The sequence below is a fragment of the Globicephala melas genome, chromosome 5 (genome assembly GCF_963455315.2).
Source record: "Globicephala melas chromosome 5, mGloMel1.2, whole genome shotgun sequence".
Taxonomy (NCBI): Eukaryota; Metazoa; Chordata; class Mammalia; order Artiodactyla; family Delphinidae; genus Globicephala; species Globicephala melas.
Genome location: NC_083318.1, coordinates 33,071,490 through 33,087,053, shown reverse-complemented (window position 1 = coordinate 33,087,053; position 15,564 = coordinate 33,071,490). Strand labels below are relative to the sequence as shown.

Here is a 15,564-nt window from a genome sequence, read left to right as displayed (position 1 = left end):
AATATTCCAACAAACAAAAGTCCAGGACCAGATGGCTTGACAGGTGAATTCTATCAAACATTTACAGAAGAGCTAACACCCATCCTTCTCAAACTCTTCCAAAAATTGCAGAGGAAGGAACATTCCCAAACTCATTCTATGAGGCCACCATCACCCTGATACCAAAACCAGACAAAGATACTACACAAAAATTATAGACCAATATCACTGATGAATATAGATGCAAAAATCCTCAACAAAATACTAACAAACAGAATCCAGCAACACACTAAAAGGATCATACACCATGATCAAGTGGAATTTATCCCAGGGATGCAAGGATTCTTCATAATATGTAAATCAATCAATGTGATACACCATATTAACAAACTGAAGAATAAAAACCATATGATCATCTCAATAGATGCAGAAAAAGCTTTTTTTTTTTTTAACATCTTTATTGGGGTATAATTGCTTTACAATGGTGTGTTAGTTTCTGCTTTATAACAAAGTGAATCAGTTATACATATACATATGTTCCCATATCTCTTCCCTCTTGCGTCTCCCTCCCTCCCACCCTCCCTATCCCACACCTCCAGGCTGTCACAAAGCACCGAGCCAATATCCCTGTGCCATGTGGCTGCTTCCCACTAGCTATCTACCTTACTACGTTTGTTAGTGTGTATATGTCCATGACTCTCTCTCGCCCCGTCACAGCTCACCCTTCCCCCTCCCCATAACCTCAAGTCCGTTCTCTAGGAGGTCTGCGTCTTTATTCCTGCCTTACCCCTAGGTTCTTCATGACATTTTTTTTCTTAAATTCCATATATATGTGTTAGCATACGGTATTTGTCTTTTTCTTTCTGACTTACTTCACTGTGTATGACAGACTCTAGGTCTATCCACCTCATTACAAATAGCTCAATTTCGTTTCTTTTTATGGCTGAGTAATATTCCATTGTATATATGTGCCACATCTTCTTTATCCATTCATCCGATGATGGGCACTTAGGTTGTTTCCATCTCCGGGCTATTGTAAATAGAGCTGCAATGAACATTTTGGTACATGACTCTTTTTGAATTTCGGTTTCTCAGGGTATATGCCCAGTAGTGGGATTGCTGGGTCATATGGTAGTTCTATTTGTAGTTTTTTAAGGAACCTCCATACTGTTCTCCATAGTGGCTGAACCAATTCACATTCCCACCAGCAGTGCAAGAGGGTTCCCTTTTCTCCACACCCTCTCCAGCATTTATTGTTTCTAGATTTTTTGATGATGGCCATTCTGACTGGTGTGAGATGATATCTCATTGTAGTTTTGATTTGCATTTCTCTAATGATTAATGATGTTGAGCATTCTTTCATGTGTTTGTTGGCAGTCTGTATATCTTCTTTGGAGAAATGTCTATTTAGGTCTTCTGCCCATTTTTGGATTGGGTTGTTTGTTTTTTTGTTATTGAGCTGCATGAGCTGCTTGTAAATTTTGGAGATTAATCCTTTGTCGGTTGCTTCATTTGCAAATATTTTCTCCCATTCTGAGGGTTGTCTTTTGGTCTTGTTTATGGTTTCCTTTGCTGTGCAAAAGCTTTGAAGTTTCATTAGGTCCCATTTGTTTATTTTTGTTTTTATTTCCATTACTCTAGGAGGTGGGTCAGAAAGAATCTTGCTGTGATTTATGTCATAGAGTGTTCTGCCTATGTTTTCCTCTAAGAGTTTGATAGTTTCTGGCCTTATATTTAGGTCTTTAATCCATTTTGAGCTTATTTTTGTGTATGGTGTTAGGGAGTGATCTAATCTCATACTTTTACATGTACCTGTCCAGTTTTCCCAGCACCACTTATTGAAGAGGCTGTCCTTTCTCCACTGTACATTCCTGCCACCTTTATCAAAGATAAGGTGTCCATATGTGCATGGGTTTATCTCTGGGCTTTCTATCCTGTTCCATTGATCTATCTTTCTGTTTTTGTGCCAGTACCATACCGTCTTGATAACTGTAGCTTTGTAGTATAGTCTGAAGTCAGGGAGCCTGATTCCTCCAGTTCCTTTTTTTGTTCTCAAGATTACTTTGGCTATTCGGGGTCTTTTGTGTTTCCATACAAATTGCGAAATTTTTTGTTCTAGTTCTGTGAAAAATGCCAGTGGTAGTTTGATAGGGATTGCATTGAATCTATAGATTGCTTTGGGTAGTAGAGTCATTTTCACAATGTTGATTCTTCCAATCCAAGAACATGGTATATGTCTCCATCTATTTGTATCATCTTTAATTTCTTTCATCAGTGTCTTATAATTTTCTGCATACAGGTCTTTTGTCTCCTTAGGTAGGTTTATTCCTAGATATTTTATTCTTTTTGTTGCAATGGTAAATGGGAGTGTTTTCTTGATTTCACTTTCAGATTTTTCATCATTAGTATATAGGAATGCCAGAGATTTCTGTGTATTAATTTTGTATCCTGCCACTTTACCAAATTCATTGATTAGCTCTAGTAGTTTTCTGGTAGCATCTTTAGGATTCTCTATGTATAGGATCATGTCATCTGCAAACAGTGACAGCTTTACTTCTTCTTTTCCGATTTGGATTCCTTTTATTTCCTTCTCTTCTCTGATTGCTGTGGCTAAAACTTCCAAAACTATGTTGAATAAGAGTGGTGAGAGTGGGCACCCTTGTCTTGTTCCTGATCTTAGTGGAAATGCTTTCAGTTTTTCACCATTGAGGACGATGTTGGCTGTGGGTTTGTCATATATGGCCTTTATTATGTTGAGGAAAGTTCCCTCTCTGCCTACTTTCTGCAGGGTTTTTATCATAAATGGGTGTTGAATTTTGTCAAAAGCTTTCTCTGCATCTATTGAGATGATCATATGGTTTTTCTCCTTCAATTTGTTAATATGGTTTATCACATTGATAGATTTGCGTATGTTGAAGAATCCTTGCATTCCTGGAATAAACCCCACTTGATCATGGTGTATGATCCTTTTAATGTGCTGTTGGATTCTGTTTGCTAGTATTTTGTTGAGGATTTTTGCATCTATGTTCATCAGTGATATTGGTCTGCAGAAAAAGCTTTTGACAAAATTCAACACCGATGTATAAAAACTCTCCAGAAGGTGGGCATAGATTTGTATGCAGACACAAAAGACACCGAATAGCCAAAGCAGTCTTGGGGGAAAAAAACGGAGCTGGTGGAATCAGACTCCCTGACTTCAGACTATACTACAAAGCTACAGTAATGAAGACAATATGGTACTGGCACAAAAACAGAAACATAGTTCAATGGAGCAAGATAGAAAGCCTAGAGATAAAACCTCGCACCTATGGTCAACTAATCTACGACAGAGGAGGCAAGGATATACAATGGAGAAGAGACAGTCTGTTCAGTAAGTGGTGCTGGGAAAACTGGATAGCTACATGTAAAAGAATGAAATTAGAGCCCTCCCTAACGTCATACACAAAAATAAACTCAAAATGGATTCGAAACCTAAATGTAAGCCTGGACACTGTAAAACTCTTAGAGGAAAACATAGGAAGAACACTCTTTGACATGAATCACAGCAAGATCTTTTTTGATCTACCTCCTAGAGTAATGGAAATAAAAACAAAAATAAACAAATGGGACCTAATGAAACTTCAAAGCTTTTGCACAGCAAAGGAAACCAATAAACAAGACGAAAAGACAACCCACAGAATGGGAGAAAATATTTGCAAACAAATCAATGGACAAAGGATTAATCTCCAAAATATATAAACAGCTCATGCAGCTCAATATTAAAGAAATAAACAGCCCAATCCAAAAATGGGCAGAAGACCTAAATAGGCATTTCTGTAAAGAAGACATACAGAGAGCCAAGAAGCACATGAAAAGCTGCTCACCATCACTAATTATTAGAGAAATACGAATCAAAACTACAGTGAGGTAATACCTCACACCAGTTAGAATGGGCATCATCAGAAAATGTACAAACAACAAATGCTGGAGAGGGTGTGGAGAAAATGGAACCCTCTTGCACTGTTGGTGGGAATGTAAATTGATACAGCCACTATGGAGAACAATATGGTGGTTCCTTAAAAAACTAAAAATGGTTGTGTAGGATCCTCCTCTATTCTCTCTTTTAAGACTTCATGGCTTACATGTGTGGATGTGTTTTCCACTAAGATTTCTCTGTTACTAACATTGTTTTCTCTAAGATTCTGGCTTTGCAGACATTTGAGGAGCAACAGGGTATTCTGTACTCACTTTTGGTAAAAATTGGCAGAATTTAAAAGATTATATATTCATTTTCATTTTTGTAACTTTTTTCCTCTGCATTTTCTAAACTATTAAATAATAGTCGATGAGGAGTTTACTGTGACTTTTCCAGGTTAACCACCCACCCCCCATTTATATTTTCTTCATTACTAGCAACTTTATTTTTATAGGGTTTTTAAAATTGCTTCCATATCATAAATTGTCAACTTTAGCATAAAGTGTTTTGGGGTTGGTTTTCTTTTTATAAAAATAGTAAACATCTTAGAATGTTCTTTATATAGGATGGTTATTGCCTAATAATTTGAAATTTAAAGCAATCTTGTCCACTACTAGCCATTTTTTATAAAAAAATTTCACTGTTTATTGAGTGTGCATCATTTATTTAAAATTAGAATTATTTCAGCAATGCTTGTGGCATACTTTGGATTATAAATTGATGTTAAATTAGGGACAAAGAGCAGTTCATAGTATTGTTAATGATTAACCGTGTCTTTTCTGAGTGTGACTATTTGTCTTAACATTTGGCAGTTAGAACTTTAACGTGATGAATTAATCTCAGAATTTTGCTTATATATGCATCTTTCTGCTTACTGATATCTTGTTTTCTAATTTCTATGCATTATTATAAAGTTAAAATTCTAATTCATTTTTTTTTACAAAGGATACAGTATATATATACTGATAATTATTTCTGAGTAGGTATGTGTTTAATATTGGTGTTTTCCTATTTGTCGACCTTTTTCTTTTAATATTTGTCTTTTCTAGTTTACATGTTCTTCCTTACTTGTAAGTTTGTGCATAATTAAATAAACAGTAGAAATATCCAATATATGAAAGAAACATACAAAGAAGGAATTCAGCAATTGTCTTTACTTTGCAACTCAGGTGTGGTACTCAGTTATCCCTTAGTTAAGGTTGTTGTTAGTCTGTCCCTTAGTGTTCCTATCTTATGTCATAGTATTCTGTAGTATTTTAAAGCTTTTTTTAAAAACTTTCCAACCTAAAATATGATTAAATAGCATGTTTTCATGCTTTTAGGAAAAAATTGATTTTCTTTTCCAAACAGAATGAGGAATTAATCTATTAACATTTCTGCCTCTTGTTTGGTTTGTTGCTCTTCAGAGGAAGAGTATTTTTCTAACATCGTTCTGTTATGGTAGAAAATGTTTTTCGTCTCATACTGCTTGTTCATGGTGTCCTGTACAATAAATTTATTCATTCTACAGTATAATGTATCACTTCCATTTTTTCACTTAGGATTTTCTGCTGTTTCTTGGCAAAAATGGCAACCAGTGATGCCGTTCTCAAGAGACTGGAACAGAAGGGTGCCGAGGCAGATCAAATTATTGAATATCTTAAGCAGCAAGTTGCTCTTCTTAAGGAGAAAGCAAGTAAGGAAATTTGAAAATTTAAATTTTCTAGGGAGATAACTTAAAATGAATTCATATATTGACATAGCAAAAAAATATATATATGTTTACCACATATATTATTGCTTCACAAACTTGATGATGAGTTCTATATTCCTTTAATATTACAATTATGAGTGAAATAATATAGGGTTAAGATAAGCTAGAATTGGTGTATAGTGAATATGTGATATTTAGAGAAACAACATTATTTTAAGACTGATAAAAGAAAATACTTAAAATAAGTTGGTATAGAATTAGAGATTAAAAATGAATAAAATTGAGTGGAGTCAAACATGAACTCAAATATCTCCTCTAACCTTGTATAGAAGAAAATGTATACTTTCACATTACTCTCTGCTAGGGTATTTTCTGAAATGATTTTCACATTTTTTCCAGTGCTTAAGTTTTACATGGAAATTGCTATGGTGCATACAAAAAATATCAAATCTGAATTTCTGCTTTTAAAATTTAGGTTGTTTTCTGTTTTGTTTGTTTAAGTATATTTTATTTCTCAATAGCCAATGTTAATGTTATGAAAATACCAGAATGTTTACCATCACTTATAGAAATAAATGCTTTTCTTTGCTACATAAAACTGAATGGCTTATAGAATTCTACATTCATTCTCTAAAAATTTTTCCCATTATCAATTTTTTTCTTAATTTTAAATACTGTTTTAATTATTTTTATAATGTTTTATAAACATTGTTATTGTTTTTCTTAAAATTTTAAAAGGATTTTTCTTATTTTTAAAAATTCTTAATATTTTCATTAGTAAGATGAAGAGATTAGAGATATATGTAATATAGAAGAGAATTAAAAAAGAAGTAATTTTTGAATAGTAGTAATAATAAAAATGTGTATTTCAGTAAGTAAATACTTAGGCAGGACTATACTGCCTGACATATGAGAGGGTCACATGCTACATGGTTCACATACATGATGTCACCAAAAATGCAACAGGTATAATACAGATTGATACAGTAGTGTGCCTTTGTATAGACAACTCAGATACCAAAAGCAGCTTTCAGTCATGTTGTTGATTTACTCAGAATGATGAATGATTCTTTATGTAAAGCTCTTGAACAAAACAAAGTACAGTCTACTCTTGATTTACGTGGTACTTGATTCCTAGAAAATTCAGAGTATAATGAAAATGTTTAAGAATGTTTATATATAAAAAGTAATTAGGATCTAGGCTCAAATAATTAACAGGATTTTCACTTATACAAATGTACAATGGGCCGCTGCAAAATCCTGCAGAATGTAAGACGGTTCTTCATTTTACTGGAATATCTAGCATATTTCAGGACATTTGGCATCCCTGACCCCTGCCTAACAAATACCAGTAATGACTCCCATTATTTGTGACAACAAAAAATACTCCCACAGATTTTCAAAATCCCACCTAGCGAGCAGTAGCAACCCCACCAAGAATCACTGTTTTTCTTTTATATTTTTGTATACCTTATTGCTGACCTCGAATATTATGTGTTGAGCAAATCTTTGAAGTTATTTCATTCATTAAATGTTTGACCAGCTTAACTTTTGAGACATTAGGAGTAAAAGATTATTCAGTTCCTTTTACAAGGTAATCACTAAAAAAGAAGAAATGAGAAATTTTTTTATTGTTTGGTATCATTATTAGATCTTAGACTTTTTTAAAAGTTTAATATGTCTAATATTTGTCTCTCTTTCTTACAGTTAACCTGTTACTGACACTCTGAGCCAGGTTCATAAGAATGTTTATAAAAGCTAGGAAAATGATTGATAAACAAAACCTTTTATGTTGTTATTATTCCACAGATTTTTTCCCCGTTTTTCTCTCTCTTTTAAATATCATGTTATTTTAATAAATACTAAACTGATATAAAGAAACTGGCCAAACTTTTGGTTACTAGCTTTGTTTAAACTGGCTATGCTTTTTTTAAGTAGTATCCATAAGAAACCTTTTAGAAAACAGCTGTATCTTAACTGGTTGTTCTTGATCCCAGTTTTGCAGGCAACTTTGAGAGAAGAGAAGAAACTTCGAGTTGAAAATGCTAAATTGAAGAAAGAAATTGAAGAATTGAAACAAGAGCTAATTAAGGCAGAAATTCAAAATGGAGGTGATTAATTACAGAAATGATAGGTTGTTTTTATTCGTAATAATAATTATTATATTGTTTATTAAGTTAGGTTTTATGCTTGGCTACTCACGCATTCATGCATTTATCCTCTTATACTGAAGAGAAAATACAGACTTAGAAAATGCAAATAAATGATCTTGCCTAAGATCATGCAAAAAGTGTCAAAGCTGGAGTTCAGAAAGCTGTACTTCTAATCTCTGTACTGTGATCATCACTATTCCCTATTAAACTTGATCATCACTATTCCCTTGATCATCATCAACTATGTCACTATATAGTTGTTGAAAATAAGCCATAATAATATTTAGTTAACATTTACTAAGTTTGGCTTTATGCCAGGCACTATGTGCCAAGTGCTTCATATACATTATATATTTTATCCTTAAAATTACATATATACAAATATCCTTGTTTTACACATTGAAGCTTAGAGATGTGTAGTCATTTGCCTGAAATCAAATACTTTTTTTTTTTTTTTTTTTTTGCGGTACGCGGGCTTCTCACTGTTGTGGCCTCTCCCGTTGCGGAGCACAGGCTCCGGACGCGCAGGCTCAGCGGCCATGGCTCATGGGCCCAGCCGCTCTGCGGCATGTGGGATCTTCCCAGACCAGGGCACGAACCTGTGTCCCCTGCATCGGCAGGCGGACTCTCAACCACTGCGCCACCAGGGAAGCCCTCAAATACTATTTTTAAGTTACCCAAGCCAGCATATAATTATCATTCCAACATTTATGTTGAAAAAAAAAATGAAAATTTTTATTGAATTATTTTAAAGGTTTCTAGATAAATTCACATTATTATAAAATGACATTAATAGTATGAATAGTTCTATTATAATTTCAAAGTACCACATGGAAAAACATTTGATTATATTGTAGAAAATCCTTCCTGGGTGAATTAAGGAGGCCCAGGTGTAGTGAAACCCTGTCTTACTACTCCCTTTTGACCTTTATTCTCTCACTAAGTTATTCTGAATGCTCTAGTATGCATTCTACCCTAGCTAAATAAAAGTAAGAGGAAAAAGCTAATAATGTATGCTTAAAACTATCAACTGGAGAGAATATTATTTTCACTTGAAAATAATTGATGTTTTCCAAGATTAGGAGATTTGGAATACATGTGCAGAATTAAATAAACCGGTAAAATATTAGCAGTGTAAAACTGCTTTTCATTTCTCCCAGTTCTAGAAGATCTCCCTGTAAACATTAAACTTTTAAGCTGTGATCTTAATAAAACGCTGAAACAAACAGTTTGAATTAAAGTACTGAATTCTGTCTTGTTGAAACATAAAATAGGGGTAGATGGAGCTTCATATTACTAAAAGAAGCCTTGAAAGAACTTAAAAATACCTCTGAAAAGTGGTTTGAATATTGGCTGGAATATAAGCCACATCAAAATCCCTCACAAGATTATATTCTTCCATGTTCACTAGTCAGTGAGTATGTTTTTAACATTGCTGGAGCAATTTTCTTTACTTCTTTAAAATGTTTTTTGAAACAGAATTATGGGCAAATAATGCTGCTATCTCTCCATTACTTCTGATGATTGTTACTAAAACATCTTTTCAGTTGATTGTTCAACTTAAGAGAAAACCTGAGTGAAAAACATGCCATCTTGCCAAACCATGAGGGGGTGTAATCTCTGGAGATAGACAACCTGGGTATAAATTCTTACTTCCCTTACTCACTATGTGTGTGATGGGCCAGTTTCTTAACTTCTGTATGGCTCGGCTTGATCATCTGTAAACGTGGATATGAAATAATAATTATTAATTAATTAATAATAATTATTAATATATATATAATATAATATATATTATATATATTATTAATATATATTATAATTAATAATAATTATTAATTAATTATTGCTTAGGGTATTTATGAGAATTACAAGAGTTAATTCAGATAAAGCATTTTGAAAAGTGTCTGGGACATAGTAAGTTTATAATAAATACTAGCTTACATTGTTGCCATCTAAAATTTTCTCAGTTTAATCATTAGTGATTGAAGGAGAATAATGCATTTATTCTTTTATGGTTAAAATAAACTTAATTTCTTGGTAGCCTTTCTACATTCTCAGATAGTAGAGACTTGATAATCATACACACTGAATTTCCTTTTTAAGAAGAGTTCATGTTCTACCATATGACCCAGCAATTCCACTCCTAGTTATATATCCAAAAAACCAAAAACACTAATTCAAAAAGATACATGCACCCCAGTGTTCATAGCAGCATTGTTTACGATTGCCAAGATATGGAAGCAACTTAAATGTCCATCAACAGATGAATGGATAAAGAAGATGTAGTATATACATACAAACACAGTGGAGTACTGCTCAGCCATAAAAAAGCATGAAATTTTGCCATTTGCAGCAACATGTGTGGACTCAGAGGGTATTATGCTGAGTGAAATAAGTCAGACAGAAAAAGGCAAATACTGTATCACTTATAGGAGGAATCTAAAAATTATAACAACCTAGTGAATATAATAAAAAAGAAGCTGACACAGATTTAGAAAACAAACCAGTGGTTACCACTCAGGAGAGGGGAAGGGGGAGGGGCAATATAGGAGTTGGGGATTAAGAGGTACAAACTATTGTTTGTACAAGGATATATTGTACATTATGGGGAATATAGGCAATATTTTATAATAACTATAAATGGAGTATAACGTTTAATAATTGTGAATCACTATATTGTACACCTGTAACATAATATTGTACAACTATATTTCAATTAAAAAAAATAAAGAGTTCATATTTGTTATTCACAGTTTTCCATTTGTTTGTTGTTTAATATAAACGACATTATTTTCATTTTCTCTCTCAGTAAAACAGATACCATTCCCATCTGGTATTCCACTGCAAGCTGATTCTGCGGTTTCTGAAAATGTGATACAGTCTATACCAATAACAGCCATATCTTCTGGTGCCAAAGAGCAGATAAAAGGAGGAGGAGGAGAAGAAGAAAAGATGAAAGAGAAAATTGAAAAGAAAGGTATTTTTGAACAGTTGAAGTTATTTGGCACTTGACTCGTTTATCACATATCAGCATTTTTGATAATAATGGTGTCAAGAAGAAAGTTCAGACTTTTATGAACTAAAGTTAGGAACAATAGGATAATGGAACCTGGGCTCTAAAGGATGACAGGATAAGAGTGTGGCATTTGAGGTAGAGGGACCAGCATAACTAAAAAAAAGGAGAGATTAAGTATAGAGGCCCATGTGTAGTTTGGTATGACTGAATTTAGGTGTATATATAGGGGATAGTTTCAGAGAAATCACAGGTAGAAAGTTAGCTTAGAACCAGTTGTGAAGATACGAAAGGGATATTCCAGTCAAACCAGAATTTCTGAACTAGCATGGGGGTGTTGAAGTTTTAGGAACCCATTAAGATCTGAAGTGCAAAGTATATCACAGTCCACTTAGGCAACTAGAGTAGAAATCTTAGAGTCAAGCTTAACTTGTCCCTGTCCCTCAATTTCATATTTAATTGGCTACCAAAACCTATACAAGCATACCTCAGAGATATTGCAGGTTCAGTTCCAGGCCACTGCAATAAAGCAAATATCACAAGAAAGCAAGTCACAAGAATTTTTTGGTTTCCTAGTACATATGAAAGTTATGTTTATACTATACTGTAGTCTGTTAAATGTTCAATAGCAGTGTGTCTAAAAAAAATAGTGTATATAACTTAATTAAAAATACTTCATTGCTAACACATGCTAACCATCATCTGAACCTTCAGCAAGTCATCATCTTTTTGCTTGGGGAGAGTCTTTTCTCAATGTTGAGGGCTGCTAACTGATCAGGCTCATGATTTCTGAAGGGTGGGGGCCTGTGGCAGTTTCTTAAAATAAGACAACAGTGAAGTTTGCTGTACTGATTGAATCTTTCTCTCACAAACTATTTCTCTGTAGCACACATGCTGTTTGATAGCATTTTACCCACAGTAGAATTTCTTTCCAAATTGGAGTCAGTCTTCTCAAACCTTGCCATTGCTTTATCAACTAAGTTTATGTAATATTCTAAATCCTTTGTTATCCTCAACAGTCTTCCCAGCATCTTCACCAGGAGTTGATTTCATATCAAGAAACCACTTTCTTTGCTCATCCATTAGAAGCAACTCCTTATCCATTAAAATTTTATCATGAGATTGCAGCAATTTAGTCACATCTTCAAGCTCCACTTCTAATTCTCTTGCTATTTCCACCACATCTGCAGTTCCTTCCTCCACTGAAATCTTGAACCCCACAAGTTATATATGAGGATTAGAATCAGCTTCTTCCAGACTCCTGTTACTGTTGATATTTGACCTCTTTCCATGAATCACAAATATTCTTAATGGCATCTAGAATGGTGAGTCCTTTCCAGAAGGTTTTCAATTTAGTTTGCTTAAATCCATCAGAGGAATCACTATGTATGGCAGCTATAGCTTTAAAAAATATATTTCTTAAAGAATAAGACTTGCAAGTCAAACTTCTTGATCCATGGGCTATGGGCTATCCATATAGCATGGATGTTGTGTTAACAGGTGTGAAAACAACCTTAATCTCATTGTACATCTTTATGAGAGCTCTTGGGTGACCAGGTGCATTGTCAGTGAGCAGTAACATCTTGCAAGGAATCATTGTTGTGAGCTGAAAGTCACAACAGTGGGCTTAAAATATTTTGTAAACCATGTTGTAAACAGACACACTGTCATCCAGGCTTTGTTGTTCCATTTATAGAGCACAAACAGAATAGATTTAGCATCATTCTTAAAGGCCCTAGGATTTTCAGAATGGTAAGTGAGCATTGGCTTCAACTTCAAGTCACCAGCTACATTGGCCCCTAACAAGGGAGTCAGCTTGTCCTTTGAAGCCAGGCATTGACTTCTCCTCTCTTGCTGTGAAAGTCCTAGATGGCATCTTCCTACAAATAGAAGGCTGTTTCATCTGCATTGAAAATTTGTTGTCTAGTGTGGCCACTTCATTAATTATCTTAGCTAGATCTTCTGGATAACTTGCTGTAGCTTCTACATCAGCACTTGCTGCTTCACCTTGAATTTTTATGTTATGGAGATAACTTCTCTCCTTAAAGCTGATGAACTAAGCACTGCTAGCTTTAAACTTTTCTTTTTGCAGATTTCTCATCTCTCTCAGCCTTTACAGAATTGAAGAGAGGGCTTTGCTCTGGGTTAGGCTTTGGCTTAAGGGAATGTTATGGCTGGTGTGCTCTTCTATCCAGGCCACTAAAACTTCTCCATATTAACAATAAGGCTGTTTTGCTTTCTTATCATTCATGTCTTCACTGGAGTAGCACTTTTAGTTTTCTTCAACTTCTTTGCATTCACAACTTGGCTGTTTGGCAGAAGAGATCCAGCTTTGGGCCTATCTTGGGTTTTGACATGCCTTCCTCACTAAGCTTACTCATTTCTAGCTTTTGAACGTGAAGAATGTGTGACTATTCCTTTCACTTGTACACTTAGAGACCATTGTAGGGTAATTAATTGGCTTAATTTCAATATTGTGTTTCAGGGAGTAGGGAGGCCCGAGGAGAGGGAGAGAGACGGGTTGGCTTGTTGGTGGACAGTCAGAACACACACAACATTTATTAAGTTCAGCATTTTATATGGACATGGCTTGTGGTACCCCCAAACAATTACAGTAGTGACATCAAAGATCACAGCCACAGATCACCATAACAAATATAGTAATAAGGAAAAAGTTTGAAATACTGTGAGGATTACCAAAATGTGACACAAAGACACAAAGTGAGCAAATACTGTTGGAAGAATGGGGCCAAGAGACGCTTGATGCAGGGTTGCCACAAACCTTCAATTTGTAAATAATGCAGTATCTGCAAAGTGCAGTAAAGGGAAGCACAATAAAATCAGGTATGCCTGTAATTCCTACCACCACAACGTATCTGGAGCGCAGCTCTGTTCCTCCGTTTTGTTAGGTGCTACCAGGTAGTTCAGGTTCTCATGATCTCATCTAAATTAATGTTCAAGCCTCATTTTTTCTAGTCTGTCCTTCCATTGCTGCTAAAGCTATTTTTCTAATCATAAATCTGACTCCTTTTTTTATTTAACTTTCCTTTATTCCTTTCTGGATTTCGTTTCCCCAGGTATGTCTAAAAATGTGCTTTTATAATTCATTATACATGCCTCTCATAGTATTTAAACTTAGTTAAAATTTTTTTGGAAAATATAAAATGGCTCAGGGATCTGTGAGCTAACCTAAGCCATTTTAGCACTTCTGAGTTCTTTTAGTAAGCATCAATAGCCTCTGTTAGAAGTAGTTAGTGGCTGTACATCCTCTCCTACATAACTTCACCACTAGGTGGTATGGTTACAAAGAAAGCAGTTCAGACCAATTCTTTCACTTTATGAATTTTATTAAGTAGGCACAGAACAGTCATCCAGCCTGTTCTTATAAGTTTGGTGAAGTCCATCCTCAAAGAGGATGCGTTACAGTGGCTGCAGGGTCAGCCAACCTTCTAGTCAAATGAGACAACAAAGTCTTCCTTTGGAGGAGGAGGGAGCACACAAAACCAAATGGAGATCTAGGTCTAGAATGCCTCTGTTCAATAGAACTTCCTGTTCTGTATAGCTGCATTATCCAACACAGTAGACAATAACCACATGCAGCTATTTGAAATGTGTCTAGTATGACTAAAGAACTGAATTTTTAATTATTTTAAATTTAAATGTTAATAGCTCTGTAGGGTTGGCAACTACTATATTGGACAGTGCTGGATTAGAAGGCTGTTCCATTGGTGTTTGGCTGCTAAGATTGCCAGATTCCAAAATTCTGCTCACACAAGGGTTGTGGCACCCATACAGTCTTTCTATACTGCCACTTATAAGCATCACTCATTTGTTAATGAAACATTTCTAAAATCCCTTAAGATGACTAACAAAGTTCTTGGTATAGATTTTGATATTTGCAATCACCTCTGGAATGTGGATTCCTTATAAAGGTATTTCAAATGCCTAGAGAGTAAAGTTTAAAAATGTATATGAAAATAGCTATATTATGCTGTTATAGTAGTATGTATGTAGTATTTTAAAATAAATGTATAGTTTATCACTCAAAGATAACTACTATTAAGATTTTTGTAGTAATTTTATATATATATTTCTATATCATTTGGGCTTTTACTCTTTAAAAAAATCTTTGCTAATATGTTACATGGAAAATAGTATTTTTTAAAAATTTGCTAATGAAAGTAAAAATTGTCCATTATTTTAAACTAGCTCTACCTTCTTTTTTATAGACTATCTTTGTGTAAATTGTGAATGCTTTTTACACAAAATCATCTATTCTACTCCAGGCAGAATTATTCTTCTCTGTGCTTCTATATTTCTTTGTGTATGTAATATTTATCACATGTTCACTGTATACATCTGTCTTTCTTAAAAGAGATTTTTAGTGCTTAGCTAGCATGTGCCACTCATCTTACTTTTTTCAGTGCCGTAGATCTGAGTAAATATTTGTTCAAAGATAAAACAAAGAAATAGTTAAGAAACAATGTTTTCGGGCTTCCCTGGTGGCGCAGTGGTTGAGAGTCCGCCTGCCGATGCAGGGGACATGGGTTTGTGACCCGGTCCAGGAAGATCCCACCTGCCGCAGAGCGGCTGGGCCCGTGAGCCATGGCCGCTGAGCCTGCGCGTCAGGAGCCTGTGCTCCGCAATGGGAAAGGCCACAACAGTGAGAGGCCCGTACTACAAAAAACAAACAAACAAAAAACAAACAAAACAATGTTTCAAGCCATAATAACTTATCTCTTAAGATTGGGAGGTAAATAAGTTTTTG

General features: G+C 34.7%; 1 protein-coding gene across 1 annotated transcript in view; it reads left to right on the top strand.

Moving 5' to 3' along the window:
• Positions 1-15,564, top strand: part of AIMP1 (aminoacyl tRNA synthetase complex interacting multifunctional protein 1) — a 40,597-nt gene that overhangs the window by 9,800 nt on the left and 15,233 nt on the right. Inside the window, exons 2-4 of the mRNA XM_030864120.3 lie at positions 5,476-5,609; positions 7,625-7,738; positions 10,593-10,760. Coding sequence (XP_030719980.1) covers positions 5,476-5,609; positions 7,625-7,738; positions 10,593-10,760 — 416 coding nt within the window. The remainder of the gene's footprint in view (positions 1-5,475; positions 5,610-7,624; positions 7,739-10,592; positions 10,761-15,564) is intronic.